The following is a 21,658-nucleotide window of genomic DNA, read 5'->3' as shown; positions in this document are numbered from 1 at the left end:
TTCTGAGACACAAATTGATGCCATCAACTCACTCTCTCCACTGTTCCACTCAATTCCCATGTTTCTGTATCCCTTTGTGGATCTGGTACTATTAATCCACAGCCCTAGGTCAACTCCAAGGTATGCCTCCTCCACTCCTGTGCATGAGCTATGGAGCACTGCTGGCAGAAATCCGGACACTTGGCTGACGTCATTGTCTTAAATTCATCCTCATTTTAGTTTTGTCTCCTCCTCCTCCTGACAAGTGCTTCTCTGTTCTTATTGACTCCTTAAGCACTTATTGCCTCTGTCCATATTGACTCTTCTACCGATTGCCCACACTAGCTATTTCAGATGTTTAACTCCATCCTTAAGCCTCCTGACACCCTGCCCCCCTCATCATCAATCATCAATTGTATTTATTGAGCGCTTACTGTGTGCAGAGCACTGTACTAAGCACTTAATAGGGCAGCCCCTCCCCTGCCCTCTAATAACCTAGCATGTACTTTATTGATAAAACTGAAACCATTAGGTATGAGCTCTTTAAAATCTCCCATGCTCCTCTCCAGTTCCTCCTTCCTCCTGCTCCCTCTTCAAAATTCCCAGTTTTCCCAGCAGTATCTCAAAAGGAGATCTCTCATCTCCTTTCAAAATCTGCCACCTTCACCTGTGCCTCTGACTTTATGCCATTATACCTTATCAAAACATTTCCCCCCCCCACCCTCCTTCTTCCATCACTGACTGCCATCAGAAACAGCATGGTGTAGTGGATAGAGCATGGGCTTGGGAGTCAGAAGGTCATGGATTCTAATCTTGGTTCTGCCACTTGTCTGCTATGTGACCTTGGGCAAGTCATTTCCCTTCTCTCTGCCTGTTACCTCTTCTGTAAAATGGGGATTGATACTGGATTTTAATGATGTTGTGAAGGTTGAACCACAGGTTTTAGTGATGAATCGAATGCATAGGTTGAATGAGAGAGATGAGTCAAGGATAATGCCAAGGTTTTGGGCTTGTGATGCAGGAAGGATGGTGATTCTGTCTACAGTTATGGGAAAGCTGGGGGAGGACAGGGTATGTGTGGAAAGATAAGCTCTGTTTTGGATCTGGAACCCCCTCCCCCTCCAAATGCAACAAACCACCACTGCCCCCACAATCAAAGCCTTACTAAAATCACATTTTCTCAGGATGTGTGCTCTTTATTTGGTGTCCTAAAGCTGGGCAGTTTCTGCCCAATTCCTTTGGAAACTGCTCTTGTCTACCTGGAACCCTGCTGTTCCTCAGGGAATGCAGCCCCACCCTAGCAATCTATCATCCTCGTTCAGCCCCAACCAGTGTCTTTTAGGAGGGTATTTGAAATAGGATTTCATGAAGATGAGATCACTGGGCCATGCTAAAAATAATTTCTCCCTCCTAGAATCCAGAACTGAAAGAGGCCCCAAGGAGCGCCAATACTTTTTCAAATTCTAGTGATTTGAAATGGGAGGTCCCCTCAACCCTCCTGTTTTTTCTAGAATCCCATAATCACTAGCAACCCCAGTCACCTGGTAGGATAGAGCCTCATTTTAATAATAATCGGAATTGTGGTATTCAGTGCATACTATGCACCAAGCACCGTACTGAGAGCTGGAGCGGATATAAGGTAATCAAGTTGGACACAGTACCTGCCCCACATGGTGCTCACAATCTAGGGGATCAAGGATCAAAATCTACCCTTCACTCACTATCTTCTTTTCAAGGTCAATAAGGTGGAGAAAGAAGAAAAGTCAGAGAATGTGGGTCTTCATTTTTTCAATTCATTTTCTCTGTCCTTCATCAATTAGGTCTTTAAATTAAGGCTCAGTATTTTTCCCCTCTTCCATTTTTTTTTTTCTGATAGTGTCCTTATGTATGGTTCAGGCATGGTTTTTGGCATTTGATTTAAAATTTGGGGGAAAGGGATTTTCTGAGAAATTGAAAGATAAGTTTAAAATACCATTTATTTCTTAAAAATTAGAATATATCCAGAAAATATATGAAATATTTAGGTATCAAAAGCATGTAATAAATGTTTTGCTTTAATGTCCTATTAAAAAAATCAGTGAAATGTTTTTAAATGCATTCCATATACAAGAGAATTTGAACAGTAACTCATCCTCTGAGCATGTCTGTGTAACTTCATTCTAGGTAGCTGTAGAATTTAGGAGCTTGTAATGTTACACATCTTGATTTTACTTTATGGTGTCACCATGAGCTCCAAACTTTATCCTTTGGTGCTCATGTGCTTCCAGCAGAAAAATTATTTTCGTTACTACTGATTTTTTTTGTTGCATTCTTTTTTTCCCCCGGTAATCTCTCCATTTTTATTTTTTTCTGGCACTTGATTTTTCCTCAACTGTCAGTGGAATTATTGTCTTCCTGTCTCCGTATTCAGGTAGTGTCAGTGGCTGAGTACCACCGCAGGATCGATGCTCTAAATACTGAAGAACTGCGCACACTCTGCAGACGTCTCCAGGTGCCCACTTCAGTAGTTAAAACCCCTCCCTCTACAGAGATTGAAACCTCTCTCTGGGTTTGTTTAGTGTCCTCACTCAGGGCAAGTCCCACATTTGATGGGTTTGCTTTGATCGCAGCACTATAAAGTGTCCAACAGAAAATTCCTTCATTTTTTGCACATTTATGAACAAAAACAGTGCTGCCAGTTGGGAGGCTAGATCAATTTGGTCATCAAATTCACAGTCGATAAATATTTAAGCGTTTGCATAATGTCAGAGGAATTTTCTGTGTCCTTAGAGGTAGTTGTCGTTACTTTGCGATTCCCAAAGTAATGCCTTTTATTACTCTTCAGTTTTCTTCTCACTTTGGGATCACACCTTTGGACAGTTGGGGTACCTCTAGTTATTCCATAACAACTTTAAAATATCTTCTTTCCTTTTTTTTGAAAGCTGCAGTATTTTCTGATCTTGAAGTACATATCCTGGTCCCGCGTTTATATTCTACTTTGATGATTCTCAGGGTCCATCTTATCTTTTGGGCATCAAGTCCATCTTAAAAATAAATATATTCAATCAGTCTCATAAAATCATGTCCAAACTTGATAACTAATATTAAACTGTATGAAATAATTCTAATTCCTGTGACATTAAGTATCAAATAAAAATATGATGGGAACCTCCGATTTTCAGTTTTGTGTAAATAGGTATTGTTCCTTCCTATGGAGGAAAAATAGTCTGTGTATTTTTCTGTTTTTGCTTGTTTTAAAATAGCTGCTTCCCCTGCTGATTCTTTCCCTTTTTCTTTGAACTTCCCAGTATTGTTTTGGGGTTTCTTTGTTTTATTTTCACTTCTGATTTCACCTAAAGTAAAACAGAATACTTTCTTTCAGAACTAGGGTAAAGAAATTATGAGGATGATGTGAATGTCATAGTAATATAAATATAGTAGTGTTTTTCTGAGGGATTGAATAACATAATATTGGGAAAATAGCCAGGTTTTTTTCAATTATGAAATTACATAAATGTCTGGTAAGAAGAACACTTAAGATTGAAGGATTAAAATAATTCAGTAGAATTCTAACTCAGCAGTTGGTTCAAGTAGCCCCTCGTAGATTTTGGCATATCCTGCTACATTTTAATTATTGTTTTAAAATAGCATAATGCTTGTTTTCTAAGAACTTTGGTTGTAAGTTACTTTTTGCAAATCCTTCATTTTGTGATGTTACTAACTTTGTATGGTTTATTATTAAAGTTATAATAGTTAAAATTAAATGAAAACTAAGGGGAAAATTTTGTATTTCCTAGTCCTCCAGGATTGTTGAATTAATTTCAAGAACATCATTGAGTGAATGCCATTCTAAAACAATATGCTAATCTCTTAAACTATTAAAAATAATTCCCCAACTCTTCAATATCCATTTTGAACAGTAAACGGACAAATACCTGGTACATTACTACATTATCTTGGTTCAAGAAAGTTAAGCAATTGATCGAAGGTTTTAGGAATATTAATATGAGCAAATGTTTGGATTTTTAGAGGCTCTTCTGGAGCTGAGATCGTAGTATTTTAGCTTTCAAATAAAGTTATTCATAAGATTTGTAAATTCTCAATACAATCATTATCATGGGGAAGAAAGGTCTGACCTTTGATTTAATTCTACTAAAATTCAGTATATAACAGTTGTATTTAAGAATTAAACCTCAGTTTATCAAAAACAAATACTTTTTACCTCTAGCTAACCTAATTCCTGTAGCGAAACTGTTCTATTTTTGTTCCCAAAAAGGTCAATTTGGGGTTGATCCACGGCCCTTCAATCTTGCGTGCCCCCCTCTTATAGGGAAAATAGGAATCATCTCTCATTCTAGAATGCCTTCCAGGAGAGGAATGGATTGCGGGGGAGTGATTTAGAGATGTATAAAATACTTTTGCTGGGTTGGATATCATTGGCTAAATGGAACAGCTTTTGCTAAGCAATTTAATTGTGAAAGTCATAGAAATACTTTCTGTAAATATGCTGCCATATTTAGAACAATGGTGTTTTTTTGTAAAATTTCATAGTCTCTTGGAAAAGTATGGCACTGTAAAAGGTTAATATTCTGCTTTGCTTATTATAATAATTTTTTTTTTTAGATTACAACAAAGGAAGAAGTAAATGCAAAGCAGGCTACTACAGTCAAAGCAGAACTGGAGTCTGAATCCTTTCGGCCTAATCTTAGTGATCCCAGTGAATTACTTCTGCCGGATCAAATTGAAAACGTATGACATATATTATGATTAAGATTACTGTCAACTGTACATTGATGTTGAAACCCTTTCTATGTAAATCATCTTTAAAGAAACAGGTTATATAGCTCTAATCAGTATTAATACTTCTAATAAAATAAAAACGCAGTTTCTATGGATTTGTTCTTTAACTTCTCACTTGCTTTTTATGTTTATTGGTGGCAGTCATATCATATTCCTTCTCAGCATGTTTCATCTGAAAATACTTTGCAAATGCTGGTGAAACATGCCTTTCATTCTTGCAAAGGCCTTTCAGCTGTCATGAAGGAAACACAATGTAATATCTTCAGAGGAATGCTAAACTGGCACAATGAAACAGCCACTATTACTAAATATATTGTAATTAAATACATGATCTCTGATTGAAGTAACAATCTAGTTTAGGTAGATGAATTAAACTTTTTCTTGTTTGGAATGTGTTCCAGAAACCAAGGCTAACAACCACACATTAGTGGCAAATACAAAAATATGATGCTTTTTACCAGTGATGCAAATTTAATTTTGTATTCTGTGTGTTCTCCAGCCTTCTCCTCCTCATGAAGCTTTGGTTGCTCTCATTCAGAAAGCCGTCTAACATGATCCTCCACCTAGTTACAGTATTAGGTCAAGGATATTAGTATTCCAATAATTCCAGTGATTGGGAATGCTGACTTCTCGATTTTTGTATTTTTGCAGTTTTCCTATGGATACTTATGTTTTATACGTGCATTTCGTGCTTGTCAAGTACGCCCTTGATTCTCACGTGTAATACCAAATGGTGGTGGTGATTTGGATAATGCATCAGTATTTTGTTTATCACAGCTAACTAAACATCTACCACCTCGAACAATCGGATACCCATGGACTCTGGTCTATGGTACTGGAAAACATGGGACAAGCTTGAAGACCCTGTATCGAACAATGTTGGGCCTAGACACCCCAGTTTTGATGGTTATCAAAGACAGCGATGGTCAGGTATGGAAAATTGTCAGCCTACTCAATAAAACTCCTAAAAGGAAACTATTGGAAGAATCGCCTTACTTCATCTGCCTAAATTTCGTGCTGATATCAAACATGAATTGCAGATATTCCATGGGAACAATTGGTCTAAAATGGCTTGGCAACTTATAATTTAATGACCACATTTTCAGAGGTCGGCAGCCCAGCCATTTTGGCTTATTTGGAGGAATAAGTGGGTTTGTCCCAAATTGGAAGCATAAACAAAATTTACACTAATCTTGAGACTGCATCAAAAAATGCACTATAAAATGCAGTGTTTGGTGTAATAGTAGGAATAGTATTTTTTAAGCACTTACTGTGTGAAAGTTAGCATGTCCAAAACGGAACTCCTTATCTTCCCAACCAAACTCTGTCCTCCCCCTGACTCTCCTGTCACTGTAGGCAGCACCACCATTGTCCCTGTCTCACAAGCCCATAAATTTAGCATTATGCTGGACTCATCTCGCTCATTCCACCCGCATACTCATTCAATTACATTGTATTTATTGAGCACTCTGTGGAGAGCGCACATATAAAATGTTTCACCAAATCCCATCAGTTCAGCCTTCACGAACATTGCTGAAATCCACCCTTTTCGCTCCATACAAACTGCTACCATGTTAATCCAAGCATTTATCCTAACCTAGTTTATTACATCAGCCTCTTTGCTGACCTTCCTGCCTTGTGCCTCTCCCAACTCCAGCCCTTAATTTACATTTTTCTACAAAATCTTTCAATCCGTATTTCCCCACTCCTCAAGAACCTCCAGTTGTTGCCATCCATTTCCATATCAAACAGACTCTCCTTACCATCAGCTTTAAAGCACTCAAATCACCTTGCCCTCTTCTACCTCACCCTGCTACTCTCCTAATATGACCCAGCCTGCACACTTTGCTCCTCTAAAGTCAATCTATTTAGTATACTTCAGTCTTGCCCATCTCTTCACCAACCTCTCGCTCACATCTTACCTCTTACCTGGAATGACCTCCTTCTTCATATCCGACAGATGATCACTCTCCCCAGCTTGAAAGCCTTATTGTTGGTACATCTCCTCCAAAAGGCCTTCCCCAATTAGGCCCTCATTTTCTCTTGTCCCACTCCCTTCTGCATCTCCCTTATACAGTTTATTCTCCCCTCCCTCAGCCCCACAGCACTTAAGTTATTTATTTATGTTAATGTATACCTGCCCCTGTAGACTAAGCATATTGTGGGCAGGGAGAATGTCTACCAACTTCATTATATTGTACTCACCCTAGCACTTAATATAGTGGTCTACATACCATAAGCACTCAGTAAATACGATTGAGTGATTCAAGAGCACCGTACAAAGTACTGGAAGAGCATATGTAGGTGAGAATTAGACACGGTCCCTGTCTCAGATAGAATCATGAGGAGTATTATCAGGTAATGCTAGACTTATGGTCTGGGTTGTGTTGGGTTTGAATCAGAGGATAAGAAAATAAGAAATTGTGATTTGTGGTAGAAGCATGCAGAGAATTGTTATGAAGTAGTATCTTTCAAATTAATTGCTTTTTCAAAGTGTAATAATTCAATCAATCAATCAATCAATCGTATTTATTGAGCGCTTACTATGTGCAGAGCACTGTACTAAGCGCTTGGGAAGTACAAATTGGCATCACATAGAGACAGTCCCTACCCAACAGTGGGCTCACAGTCTAAAAGGGGGAGACAGAGAACAGAACCAAACATACCAACAAAATAAAATAAGTAGGATAGAAATGTACCAGTAAAATAAATAAATAAATAGAGTAATAAATATGTACAACCATATATACATATATACAGGTGCTGTGGGGAAGGGAAGGAGGTAAGACGGGGGGATGGAGAGGGGGACGAGGGGGAGAGGAAAGAAGGGGCTCAGTCTGGGAAGGCCTCCTGGAGGAGGTGAGCTCTCAGCAGGGCCTTGAAGGGAGGAAGAGAGCTAGCTTGGCGGATGGGCAGAGGGAGGGCATTCCAGGCCCGGGGGATGACGTGGGCCGGGGGTCGATGGCGGGACAGGCGAGAGCGAGGTACAGTGAGGAGATTAGTGGTGGAGGAGCAGAGGGTGCGGGCTGGGCAGTAGAAGGAGAGAAGGGAGGTGAGGTAGGAGGGGGCGAGGTGATGGAGAGCCTTGAAGCCCAGGGTGAGGAGTTTCTGCCTGATGCGCTGATTGATCGGTAGCCATTGGAGGTTTTTGAGGAGGGGAGTAATATGTCCAGAGCGTTTCTGGACAAAGATAATCCGGGCAGCAGCATGAAGTATGGATTGAAGTGGAGAGAGACACGAGGATGGGAGATCAGAGAGAAGGCTAGTGCAGTAGTCCAGACGGGATAGGATGAGAGCATAACTTTTAGTTTTTAAAAATGATAATTTAGAGGACTATTTTCAGTGATTACAATCCAAAACTTTAATGGACTAGTAGTAGCTTTAATGTCTTCAATACTCATTGATGTTTCATTTTTCTCACTTTGCTTGTCATGAATTTCTACACTGTTTCGTTTCTCTTAGATCAATCAATGACATAAGAGTTTTTCAAGTTACAGGCATTTAAAATGTGTTTTATCAAGCTCTTTGTTTACCCATCACATGGTCAAATTCAACTATTATGAGGAGCAGTGACTGGGTTGATATTTTTCATTCAGTCATTCAATTGTATTTATTGAGTGCTTGTGTGCAGAGCACTGTACTAAGCACTTGGGAGAGTACAACAATAAAAAGACATGTTTCCTGCCCACAAAGAGATTATAGTCTAGATGGGGAAGACAGACATTAATATAAATAAATAAATTACAGATATGTACATAAGTGCTCTAGGGCTCAGGCGGGGGAAGAAGAAAGGGAGCAAGTCAGGGTGACGCAGAAGGGAGTGGGAACAGAGGAAAAGGGAGGGTTTTAGCTAGCCTCTTGGAGGAGATGTGCCTTCAATAAAGCTTTGAAGGGGGAAAGAGTAATTACCTGATGGATTTGAGGAGGGAGGACGTTCCAGGTCAGAGGCAGGTTGTGGACAAGGGGTCAGTGGTGAAATAAGTGAGGTTGAAGCACAGTGAGAAGGTTAGCATTAGAGGAGTGAAGTGTGTGGGCTGCGTTTTAGTAGAAGAGTAGCAAGGTGAGGTAGGAGGGGGCAAGGTGATTGACTAACTTAAAGCCAATGGTGAGGAGTTTGTGTTTGATGCAGAGGTGAATGGGCAACCACTGGAGTTTTTTGAGTGAGGTGACATGTCCTGCACTTTTTTGTAGGAAAATGATCCAGACAGCAGAGTGGACTGGAGTGGGGAGAGGCAGGAGTCTGGGAGGTCAGAAGGGAGGCTGATGCAGTAATCCAGGCGGGATAGGATAAGTGATATGTTAACATGGTAGTAGTTTGGATGGGGAGAGAAGGGCGGATTTTAGTGAGGTATTAGAAGAGTGAAGTGTGGGGTTGTAGTTCATTCATTCAATCATTTATCGAGACCTTACTGTGTGCAAGGCACTGTACTGATCCCTTGGAAGAGTTCAATGTAATGACAAAGACAGATTCCTCCCCACAGCATGCTCACAGTCTAGAGGATAGTTCAGAGTAAAGTGTCAAGATAAAATTCCTAATTTAATATAGTCAGGAGAAACCTGTGCAAAGCTCCAGAAGGGAGCTGTGAGGTAGTTTAAAGACTGGAAGTTCTGTCTTGCTTCTCCCCACTTCCTCCTCTCTCTTTCCCTTCCACCCTCTCCATTCCTATCCAAAGGACCAAGGTTCATAAAGTGGGAAGCGGCAGGGGCCTAGTAGGAAGAGCACAGGCCTGAGAGTCAGAGGACCTGAGTTCTAATCCTGACTCAGCCTTTGTCTTCTGTGTGACCTTGGGGAAATGACTTGACATCGCTGTGCTTCAGTCTCTTCATATGTAAAATGGGGATTCAGTACCTGTTCTCCCTCCTTCTTAAAATGTGAGCCTCTTGTGGAACAGGGACTGTGTCCAACCTAAGTATCTCGCTTACTGCGGTACTTGGCACAGAGTAAGCACTTAACAAATATTATTTTTATTATTATTCTTGTTATAGTTACATCAGCAAGCAGGCCTTAGGGCTGGAGACATTTGGCCAAGGAACTCAAGTAACACTGACCGCTCTCACCGCACTCCCCCTGCATTTCAGCCGTGGTTCATTCATTTATTCATTCAGTTGTATTTATTGAGTGCTTACTGTGTGTAGAGCACTGTACTAAGCGCTTGGGAAGTACAAGTCGGCAACATACAGAGACGGTCCCTACCCAACAATGGGCTCACAGTCCAGAAGCAGGGAGGCAGACAACAAAACAATACATGTAGACAGCTGTCAAAATCGTCAGAACAGATAGAATTAAAGCTATATGCACATCATTAACAAAATAAATAGTAAATATGTACAAGTAAAATAGAGTAATAAATCTGTACAGGTGCTGTGGGGAGGGGAAGGAGTTAGGGTGGGGGGATGGGGAGGAGGAGAGGAAAAAGGGGCTCAGTCTGGGAAGGCCTCCTGGAGGAGGTGAGCTCTCAGTAGGGCTTTGAAGAGAGGAAGAGAGCTAGCTTGGCGGATGTGTGGAGGGAGGGCAAGGGAGGGCATTCCAGGCCAGGGGAAGGACGTAGCCTCTGGGTTGACGGCGGGACAGGCGAGAACGTGGCACAGTGAGGAGGTTAGCGGTGGCAGAGGGTGTGGGCTGGGCTGTAGATGGAGAGAAGGGAGGTGAAGTAGGAGGGGATAAAGTGATGGAGAGCCTTGAAGCCGAGAGTGAGGAGTTTTTGCTTGATTCTCACAGTCCCAGTGGCAGGAAGGGTGAGGATACATAGGAGTTGGAGCATGGGGAGAGAGCTGGGAATGAGCCTATGGTTTGGTGGCTGTGAGTGTAGTGTATGTGTATATATAGTCTATTTTCACCCATACAAAAATGTGTTATTAATTTTTTCTTTCTTTCTCCCAAAAGGTATTTGGGGCATTAGCATCTGAACCATTTAAAGTGAGTGATTGTTTTTATGGAACTGGAGAGACATTTGTTTTTACTTTTTCTCCTGAATTTGAGGTAAGCATATATTTTAGTTACTGTTAAAAAAATTAAAGACTAATATTCAGTGGCTATCCGTAGAAATAAATCAACAGTGGTAATACACCTTTTCTCTTGATTAACCAAAAAGTAAATAGTTTGGATTTAAAATCTTAAATTAAAACCTCTTGTTTTACTACAAGTGATTATGTGGATAAAATTTAAATTAGTATAATTCCACTGAAGCTAGATTAGAGACTCTTCTGTCTGAGGTGGTTTAGGCATGAAAGTAGCTGAGTTGACTTGATTCTTAAAGTGTTTCTAACCTTTAATTCTGTGGTTGTAGACATAACTTGCATTTTTTTTGGCTTCTTTAGATTTCATAAACTAAATTGAAGGTGTCAAATATATTCAAATGATCTATGTAAAAATGGTTGATTAGTAGAGAAAACTTGCTGACACAAATTTTATGCCTTTGAAAATAAACTCATTTATTCATTCTTTTAATGGCATTTATTGATTGCTTTCTGTGTGCAGAGCATTGTACTAAGCACTTGGGAGAGAACAATAAACACATTCCCTGCCTACAACGAGTTTACAATCTAACTCTTCAAGTTTTCTGCTCGTATTTTTCTTACCTTTATTTTTTTCTTTTAACATCTCTACCAATGCTAGCTTTTCTAAGTTAATTTTACCAAAGACTAGTTTAAGCTCTGGAATGACCACAATTATCAGTTTAGTTGCAATTATAAAGTCTTTCAAACTGACATTTCATTAAATATTCAAGTTGCTTGAAAGCCCTAAAGTGGGGTTCTGTTCTGGACCTTGACCTGAAAATCCATCGGATCTTAGCTTTCTGTAGCCTCAAAACCAAGCTAAAAATCCCACTTCCTTCAAGAAGATTTCCCCAGTTAATTCACAACCATTCCAGTCACATCAATCAACACCTCCTCTAGTATTTGTGTATTTCATTCCCTTCCTAATCACTAGCAGTGTGACCTGATTGATAGAGCACGGGCTTGGAAGTAAGAAGGACCTGGGTTCTAATATAAGCACTGCCAATTGTCTGCTATGTAACCTTGTGGAAGGTACTTGTTCTCTGTGCCTCAGTTACCTCATCTGTAGTGTGGGGATTAAGACTGTGAGTCCCTTGTGGGACATGGACTCTGTCAACCTGATTAGCATGTATCTACCCCAGCTCTTAGTACAGTCATAGCACATAGTAAGCACTTAAGAAATACAATTAAAAAAACCTCTGTCTCTATATATTTGTATATTCAATTAGATATCATTTTTCTCCTGGTAAATTGAACTGTGTCCTTTTATTTCCTTTTTCAGCTTCTGGCTTCCATGATTTTAAAATCATTTTTGCCTATCTCCCCCATTAGATTGTAAGTTCCTTGAGAAGCAGAGAGAATGTGTGTCTTGCCTCTGTTGTTCTCTCCCAAGTGCCTAATGCAGGTCTTTAGGCACGCAGATATTCAATACATTGCCTGATTTTTTTTCTCTGATAGAGGGGAGAAATAATGGGCAAACCACTTAACTTTTATGTGCCTCAGTTTCCTCATCTATAGAAGAGGCATCAAATACTGGTTTTCCCTCCTTCTGATACTATGAGCCCCAGGGGAACTAGGACTTTCTGATCTGATTATCTTTTAATGTACCCCACTGCTTAATACAAATACCTTTTTTGAAAGTAACAATCGTATTTCTACTGCTCACTCTCTGCCTGAAACTGTGCTCCTCACAGAACACATTCAAACATTGAAACCAGTCAGTCAGTCAGTGGTATTTATTGAGCTCTTACCGTGTGCAAGGCCCTGTATTAAGCACTTGGGATAGTACAGTACAGTAGAGTTTGTAGACACGTTCCTGTCCTCAATGAGCTAGCAGTTTAGACAGGAGACAAACTTGAATATAAATAAATAAATTGTGCATATAGTAATAAATAATAATAGTAATAACAGCATTATTAAGTGCTTACTGTGTGCAAAGCACTGTTCTAAGCGCTGGAGAGGTTACAGGGTGATCAGATTGTCCCAAAGTGGGCTCATAGTCTTAATCCCCATTTTGCAGATGAGGTAACTGAGGCACAGAGAAGTTAAGTGACTTGACCAAAGTCACACAGCAGACAATTGGCAGAGCCAGGATTTGAACCCATGACCTCTGAATCCAAAGCCCATGCCCTTTCCACTGAGCCACACTGCATATGTACATAAGTGTTCTGGGGCTAAAAGTGGGGTGGGGTGATAGAAAATACTAAGGGTGGTACTTTGTCCAAAGCAAGAGTCAATTTTACCTGGCTTGGGAGATGGCTGTCATCATTATTATTTTCATTTTTGTTGATTTTAAAATAGTTTCTTAGTTTTTGGTTCTTAGTTTCTTGGGACAGGTGTGTCAGGCTATGTGAAGCAACGTGATCTAGTGGAAAGAATGTGAGCCTGAGATTGAGGACCTGGTTTCTGTAATCTCGGCTCTGCCATTTGCCACTTCTATCTCAGTTTCCTCACCTGTAAAATGAACATTCTTTGCCTGTTCTTCATCCTATTTAAGATTGTCCCCATGTGGGACAGGACCTGTGCCTGGCCTGATCATTGTATCTGCTCTAGTGCTTAGCACAGTGCTTTTCACATAGCAAGTACTTAATGGATACCATTATTAGGATTGTTGTCATTATTATGGGGAAAGACTTTCCAACTTTTGTGCGTGTGGAGTGAATCTAGGGTGTGTTCTTTGGATGGTGCAGTTTTCTAGGGGATTTGGTCTGAAGAGTGGTTCCTGCCCCTTCCTCCTCCTAGCTCGTCCTGAATTGGGACTAAAAGTGCTCTCATATGGCCCTGGAACATCCTCAAGCCAGTTTGTGTGGGCCAGGAATGAGAGGAGCTTCTGTCCTAGCCATGGAGCCTACTCGGGAGGGCAAGAAGGAACCTCCCAGGTCCCAGGATTAGACCAGGGAGCTAGGTTTTCAGTTAGATGGCAAAAATTGGGGTTGGCTTCTTAGCTCCACTTCTCTCCCTCTTCTGGTTCCAGTCAGTCAATTAATCATTGGAAGTCTGTCAGTCATATTAATTGAGCACTTACAGTGTGTGTAAAGTTCTGTTCTAAGTGCTTTGGAGAGTACAGTACAATGGAGATAGTAGACACAATCCCTGACAGTAAGGAGTGAGATAAGTTAGTTAACAACTACCCACTCTGACTATAAAGTCATGAGGGTTAAACCATCTCATCCCTGTAGTTTTACTTTCCAGGGCCAGTGGCCTTCATGCCCGTGAGATGCCCTTGCATGAGAACTGGCAGTGCCAGCAGTTGGGTCCAGGGATACAAGATTCCTGGTGCCCTTAATCCTGTTCCCAGTCTGGTCACTAGTGGCCCCTGACCCTAAAATTTACCTCACCCCTAATTCTGAATCCCTTTTTCATCTACACTCTTGGCAGGATCTTGGGTGAGGAAAGAGAATGAGCTGCTTTCCAACAGCACCAGAGTTTGAGTTTGGGGAGGGATTCTGGGACCAAGAATGCTATCTGCTCCCCCAGCCCCTGGCACTACCCAACGCTGTGCCCCAACTAACTCCCCACTCCGCCAGACTCAAAACCATTTCTTTAGCTCTTCTGGAACAGAGTCTGCTGGCACCAGGACTGAAGCGAGGGAAACGGGACCCCTTGTCTCTTCTCCAGCCCTGGCAGTACTGGGACTGAGAGAAGAATATAGGATCCAGATACTCTTCCCCAAACCTCAACCCTCCTTAAATTCCTGCACCCAAGAATCCCAAACTGTCAGGCAGCAGTGGGATCTGGCAGAGCAGAGATAGAAGGAAACTGGGCCCCACAACACCAGAACTAGAGTTAAGCAGAGATCACAGAGGGCACCTTGTAGTACTGGGGGTACCCCACATCCTCACTTCACACCCCAATTAGGGTCTGCTTTGGGGAAGGGAACTGCTCCGGGAACCTTCTTGCTCCTCCCTTTCTGTTCCTTCCACTCCCAAAATAATAATAATAATAATGATGGCATTTATTAAGCGCTTACTATGTGTAGAACACTGTTCTAAGAGCCAAAAGTAAGAACAGACTTGCAGGGAACCAATACCTGGGGTTGCTTTCCTACTGATCACTCTCTCAGCTAAAGTCACAAAAGCAACCTTCAGTTGAACAAAGGGGAATGAGGCGAAAGGTCTAATTAGCTTCAGATCGCCCCTTATGCTTAATACAGAGCCACAGCATTGAGGATTTTGCCAGTCTGAATGTGAAGACATTTAAAATAAATTAAAAGGGTTCTCAAAGAAGCAAAAATAGTGTAAAAATGTACTTTCCTTGTGGAATCTGAAATTTTGAATGTTTGCACTTCTATTATATAAATAAGCCTGGGGGGAAAATATGTTAGGGTGAAATTACTTCAGAATAGGAGAGGCTGTATGTCCAGTGTTTCCGTTTCTTTGAGAACTCTTTTAATTTACTTTAAAACTTCCCACATCCAGATTGTCAAAATCTCAAGGCTCCCTAAAGGCTCATATTGAGATTTCCTGACTTTGCTCCCCCAAGTTCCCACAGGCCAGTCTTCACCAGCTACATTACTGCTGCAACAACCCCCTCTTTGGCTTCCCTCTCTCACTTTACTCATTCATTCATTCAGTCGTATTTATTGAGCACTTAATGTGTACAGAGCACTGTACTAAGTGCTTGGAAAGTACAATTTGGCAACATATAGAGACAGTCCCTACCAAATATCAGAACAACTTGAGGCTCTAGAGACATGACAATTGAAAGATAGTCTCAATAATAATAGAGTTATTTGTTCATTCATTCATTTCATTCAGTTGTATTTATTGTGCACTTACTTTATACAGAGCACTCTACTAAGCACTTAGAAAGTACAATTCAGCAATAAAGTGAGACAGTCCCTGCCCACACTGGGTTTACAGTCTAGAAGTGGGGAGAAAGGCATCAGAACAAGTAAATAGGGATCAATATAAATAGAATTACAGATATGTACATATATATATATTCATTCATTCAATCATATTTATTGAGCACTTACTGTGTGCAGAGCACTGTACTAAGCGCTTGGGAAGTACAGGTTGGCAACATATAGAGACGGTCCCTACCCAACAATGGGCTCACAGTCTAGAAGGGGGAGACAGACAACAAAACAAAAAATGTGAACAGGTGTCAAGTTATCAGAATAAATAGAAGTAAAGCTAGTTAAACATCCTTGACAAAATAAACAGAATAGTAAATATGTACAAGTAAAAAATAGAGTAATAAATCTGTACAAGCATATATTCAGGTGCTGTGGGGAGGGGAAGGAGGTAGGGCGGGGGCGAGGGGGAGAGGAAGGAGGAGGCTCAGTCTGGGAAAATGCTGTGGGGCAGGGAGGGAGGGGTAGAGCAAAGGGAGCGATTTAAGCACTTAGAGCCAAGTACTAAGCGCTGGGGTAAGATACAAGGTAATTAGGTCTCACATGTGGCTCATAATCTAAGTAGGAGGGAGAACAGCTTTAGGGTCCCCATTTATGCAGATGAGGGAACTGAGGCACAAAGAAGTTAAGTGACTTATCCAGGGTCACACAGCAGGCAAGTCCTCTGATTCCCAGGCTTGTGCTCTTTCCACTAGGCCACATTGCTCTTGAGCTACTCTTTTTAAAACAAATTGATATGTGCATGAATTTTTAAATATACCAAGATGAACTTTGGGTGGAAAGCTGTCAATCATTAAACAGCTTTGATAGGGATATTTGAATTTAAGAACCAAAAGTCTACTTTTAAAAATATCTTTCATTTTCCTTAGATCTTTAAATGGACTGGAGACAATATGTTTTTTATCAAAGGCGACATGGATTCCCTTGCATTTGGAGGAGGCGGGTAAGTTACTAGAACATTTCAATTATTTGCCTATTTTTAAATTATTTAGTTTTAGATAAGTCTTAGTGAGAATTACTGGTTCATGTTCTGATGTTTTACTCCACCCAATAAATTGGTTCTCTAGAACTATTACTGATTTTGATTAGGGAAAAGCATTGGTTTAAATGAAGAGAAAATTATAAGTGGGAATTCCAAAATGTAGAAGCTGATGTATTAGCACAGTATATCTGCTGAAGAAAGCTTTGTGCACCAGTAAAATTCATCTTGATTGAAATGCTCTTTAATCTCAAAAAATAAAAGGGACCATGACATGGAATGCTGTGAGGAATATTTATGGAATAAAGGTGCTTCTCCAGTACTAGTCGGTTGTCTAGGAATACTTTGAGTTTAAAACCTAAAGTGCTTTTTATACTGTCGTTCATTCTTTTATTCAATCGTATTTATTGAGCACTTACTGTGTGCAGAGCACTGTACTAAGTGCTTGGAAAGTACAAGTCGGTAATATATAGAGACGGTCCCTACCCAACATTGGGCTCACAGTCTAGAAGGGGGAGACAGGCAACACATGTAGACAGGTGTCAAAATCATCAGAACAAATAGAATTAAAGCTATATGCACACCATTAACAAAATAAATAGTAAATATGTACAAGAAATAGAGTAATAAATCTGTACAAATATATACACAGGGCTGTGGGGAGGGGAAGGAGGTAGGGTGGGGGTGATGGGGATGAGAGGAAAAAGGGGGCTCAGTCTGGGAAGGCCTCCTGGAGGAGGTCAGCTCTCGGGCTTTGAAGGGAGGAAGAGAGCTGAGTGATTCTTCCAGTTGACTCCTGAACTGTTTTTAAGTTTTATATTTCCTGCGGACTTTTTTCCTCTGACTCCATCCTGAATACTGTTGTCATTGACTAAAATGTTTTTGCTCTCTTCCCTTAAGGATGGCACTTCTGCAAGTTATTGTAAAATGAATGAAGCTTCTATTTCCCCCCTTTTAGACTGTGAGCCCATTGTTGGGTAGCGATTGTCTTTATCTGTTGTCCAGTTGTACTTTCCAAGTACTTAGTACAGTGCTCTGCACACAGTAAGTGCTCAATAAATACGATTGAATGAATGAATTAATGAATTTAACACATTAGTAAATGAAATCAATATATTGTTGCTCCAGTCTAGGCTTAATTAGCACATTTAAAGATTACTGTATTTAAAAAAATAGTGCAATGTATAAGCAGCCAAGGTCCTTTAATGAATGCACCATTACTGTGGTTGATTTCAACTGGTCAATTATTCATTCATTCAGTTGTATTTACTGAGCACGTGTGCAGAGCACTGTGCTACATGTTTGGAAAAGTACAGTACAACAATAAACAGTGATATTCCTTACCCACAGTGAACTCACAATCTAGAGTGGGGGAGACAGGTATCAATACAAGTAAATAAAATTACAAATATGTATGTAAGTGCCTTGGGGTTGGGAGAGGGGAAGAGCAAAGTGATAAATAAAATTACAGATATGAACATAAGTACTTTAGAGCTGGGAGGGGAAGGAGCAAAGGAAGCAAGTCAGGGTGATGCAGAAGGGAGTGGGAAATGAGGAAAAGTTGGGCTTAAGTCTAGGAGGGCCTTTTGGAGGAGATGTGCATTCAGTAACACTGAAGTGGGAGAGAGTGGTTGTCTGTCAGATTAGAGGAGAGAGGGCATTCCAGGCTAGGGGTCGGCAGAGAGACAGGCGAGATTGGGGTACAGTGAGAAGTTTAGCACTACAGGAGCGAAGTTTGCGGGGTGGGTTGTAGAAGAAGAGAAGTGAGATGAGGGAGGAGGGGACAAAATGGAGTGCTTTAAAACCAATGGAGAGGAGTCTTTGATACAGAGGTGGATGGGCAACCACTGGAGTTTTTTGAGGAGTGGGGTGACATGTCCAGAATGTTTTAGTAGAAAAATGATCTGGGCAGCAGAGTGAAGTATGGACTGGAGTTGGGAGAGACAGGAGGCTGGGAGGTCAGCAAAGAGGCTGATGCAGTCATCTAGGTGGGGTAGGGTGAGTCATTGTATTAATGTGGTAACAGTATGGATGGAGAGGCAAGGGTAGATTTCTCCACCTTTTGTGGAGAAATAAGGGAGAAGACCATCAATTTCCATTTTGAGGAGAGGCCAAACTTGAGCAGGGCCTTTTTTACTAGGGAGCAAAGGAGACAAGGAGGGAAAGACAAGGGTGAGGAGGAGGCAAGGAAGTGAACCAAGCCAGAGCCACCCTGGTTCACATAGGGGTGGCTGGTAGAAACTGCTTCAGATTTGGAGACCCATTCTCAGCACAACCACTGCTTTCTACCCCATCTGGACATTTCCTGATTTTGTAAACTCCAATCATGAGCCCACTTAGCCTCTATCTCCTTCCAAAGTCAGTCAGTTGGTCAGTCATCAGCCGTATTTATTGAGCACTTTGTGGACAGCACTGTCCTTAGCGCTTGGGAGAGTACAGTATAACAGCATAACTGACACATTCCCTGCCCACAACTGGCTTGCAGCCTAGAGGGGGAGACAGTCATTAATATAAACAGATAAAATTATGGTTATGTGTGTAAGGACTGTATGGCTTGGAGGGAGGATGAATAAAGGGAGCAAGTCAGGGAGATGCAGAAGGGAGTAGGAGAAGTGGAAAGGAGGGCTTAAGTCAGGAAGGTCTCTTTCAGGAGATGTGCCTTCTATAAGACTTTGAAGGTAGGGAGAGTAATTGTCTGTTTGTTATGCAGAGGTGGGGCACTCCAGGCCAGAGGCAGGAGGTGGGCTAGAGGTTGGCGGAGAGATAGACAAGGTCGAGTGTGAATATTGGTGTACCCATTTCAAGGTAAAAAAATACTGACCTTCAGATTGAGATTTCTTTTAGAGCGCTCATAATGTATTTCTCTTTTTTTTTTTTTTTCAGGGGCGAATTTGCTCTCTGGCTTGATGGGGATCTCTACCATGGCAGAAGCCACTCTTGTAAAACCTTTGGGAATCATACACTTTCTAAGAAAGAAGATTTCTTTATACAAGACATTGAAATCTGGGCCTTTGAATAAATATGTTGCAGTCTCTGTTCGTGAGGTGATGCCTCCAAATCTGAAATGAAATAGTGTAGTTGGGCAAGTTCAAGAAGCAATATGATGTAGCATGCCACTAATGTATTTTTGACTTACCTGCTTCACTGTGTGTTAGAAATATAATTTGGGTGTGAGTTTAGTTCTGGAAATAACCTCTGTGGCCCTCATTAAGTTCTCCAAGTATTTACTACAGCATAGTGTCATTCTCCATATGCTTTTCTTGTAATTTGCTGGGTGGCAGCCCTATTTAACAGTTGCTTGTGCAAATAGATGGGGCCACGTCACTTCAGTTTTCAACTTTTTTGCAGTCACTATTTTCTCCCAAATTCTTGTTTCTGCTTTCTTGATCTAGTGGTGTGGCTTTTTTTCCTCATTTAAGTATATTGTTTCTCTTAATACAGCAGCTCGTTTTTCCATTGGGTATGTAGCGTGAGGACTCTGCTCAGCCCTGTGTACTGCTACACCGAGTAGCAATTGGAATAGCAAAATTAAATAGTGGTGCCACTAGACAAGAGACTGTATGTCAAATTAGTGCACAGTGTCTGTCTTTCACATAATCCTTTGTTTGAGAAGAGCAGGATCATTTATTCATTTAGAAAGGCAGAATATGCCTACTTGAGAATTCTGATTGGAATAGAATATTTTGTGTGTGTCATCACTAGTCTCCAGGTCTGGGGCAAATGTTGATCACTACTGAAATCTCCAGTAAAGCTGCAAAGGAGTATGAGACCCTGATTCCATTGGATTAAATAGATTGAATGTGAACATATAGTATAAATGGTTTATTTGTAGTTTAGCAGGGCATTTATTAGAAGAACAAGCACTATGAAACATGCATAATTCTTCAACGTATAAGATATACTGTTTTATAGTTTCCTTGTTTTAGCCTTGTGGTGCATTGGCTCCAAAATAATTGTTTATTCCTGTCCAAAAGAGAAAAATGTTGTGGATTTTTTAAAAATTGAGTATTTGTTGTAAATTGCAGTTTGCACCAGCATCAGTGCATCAGTACACAACTCATAAAATGGTGTTGTGTACTACAGTAGACAATATCGTAATTAAGTAGACTTGTGGAATATGCAAATTTACTGTCATGTGACCTCAAGAAAAAAATGACAGGCTAGAATATACTCATAGTTCTTGTCCTCTTTTGTAGGAAAACAGACGAGCCACAGTGGCAATAACTACATATATAAACAGTTTATTTCAAAGCTTCTATTCTATGTTATGCAAAAAAAGCCCTGCTGTTCTAAGTGTGACAGTGAATTTGTGCTGAAATTTCAGCTACTGCAGATGAACATTGTATATTATCTTGTAAATTAATGTTTAACAGTAGTTTTGTTCTTATAGAAAGTGTTGATTGACGGGTTGCTTATAGCACTTTAAATTATTCTAGAAATGGAATAAGAGCCAAATGTGTTGGCTTAAGTAGATGTAGTTGTATAACACTTCGGTATATTTAGTTCTTTTGGAAGTTTAAAAACATAATCTAAAAGAAGCTTACAGCTCTGATCACAATAAGGGCAAATGTTCTATCCTAATATGCTATTGCTGAATGTGAATAGAAACACGGAAAAGCATTTCCCTGTCTATATAAAGCTCTCTCTACTAGTTAGAAGTTAGTATTACTGTATCAATTAAATGTTTACAGGTATAGGGAATTGTAAATAAATATATCTGCTTTTCTCCCCTTTGGTCTTCCACAGCAGTATTATTGTCTTTGTGGAGTTCAGACTAATCATAAAAGAAATTACATAATAGATTTCAAGTACTACAAGGTCATAATGATGTATAGCAAATAAAACAAAATATATGGAAAAATAAATTTGAGTTTGAATTTATTTAGACAAGCTAATTGTTCTTGTAATGTTCCAGGTAATATCTTACTGAGAAAGATCAGATGACTTTTCTTCTGCTGCGAATTAGATATATATTAAGGTTCCTACTGTCTAAATATTGCAAAATTTAGTGAAGGTGAGGGGAGCTTTTTCCAGAGGCCACTCTTGGGATGACTATAACCCCAAAT

At 40.4% G+C, this 21,658-nt stretch overlaps 1 protein-coding gene across 8 annotated transcripts in view; it reads left to right on the top strand.

Annotated features, from left to right (window-relative positions):
• OXR1 (oxidation resistance 1) overlaps window positions 1–21,457 on the top strand; it is a 362,168-nt gene extending 340,711 nt beyond the window's left edge. For 6 of the 8 annotated variants that reach the window (XM_038744615.1, XM_038744620.1, XM_038744619.1 and 3 more), the window contains 6 exons: window positions 2,390–2,470; window positions 4,582–4,707; window positions 5,536–5,688; window positions 10,643–10,738; window positions 16,483–16,556; window positions 19,476–21,457. In XM_038744615.1, the coding sequence (XP_038600543.1) occupies window positions 2,390–2,470; window positions 4,582–4,707; window positions 5,536–5,688; window positions 10,643–10,738; window positions 16,483–16,556; window positions 19,476–19,611 (666 nt within the window). In that variant the 3' untranslated portion in view covers window positions 19,612–21,457. The remainder of the gene's footprint in view (window positions 1–2,389; window positions 2,471–4,581; window positions 4,708–5,535; window positions 5,689–10,642; window positions 10,739–16,482; window positions 16,557–19,475) is intronic. The other 2 variants (XM_038744617.1, XM_038744618.1) reach the window with 1 other exon arrangement.
• The last annotated feature ends 201 nt before the right edge of the window (window positions 21,458–21,658 follow it).

The sequence above is a fragment of the Tachyglossus aculeatus genome, chromosome 4 (assembly GCF_015852505.1).
Source record: "Tachyglossus aculeatus isolate mTacAcu1 chromosome 4, mTacAcu1.pri, whole genome shotgun sequence".
NCBI classification, from domain to species: domain Eukaryota; kingdom Metazoa; phylum Chordata; class Mammalia; order Monotremata; family Tachyglossidae; genus Tachyglossus; species Tachyglossus aculeatus.
This window is presented reverse-complemented; position numbering and strand designations above follow the sequence as displayed.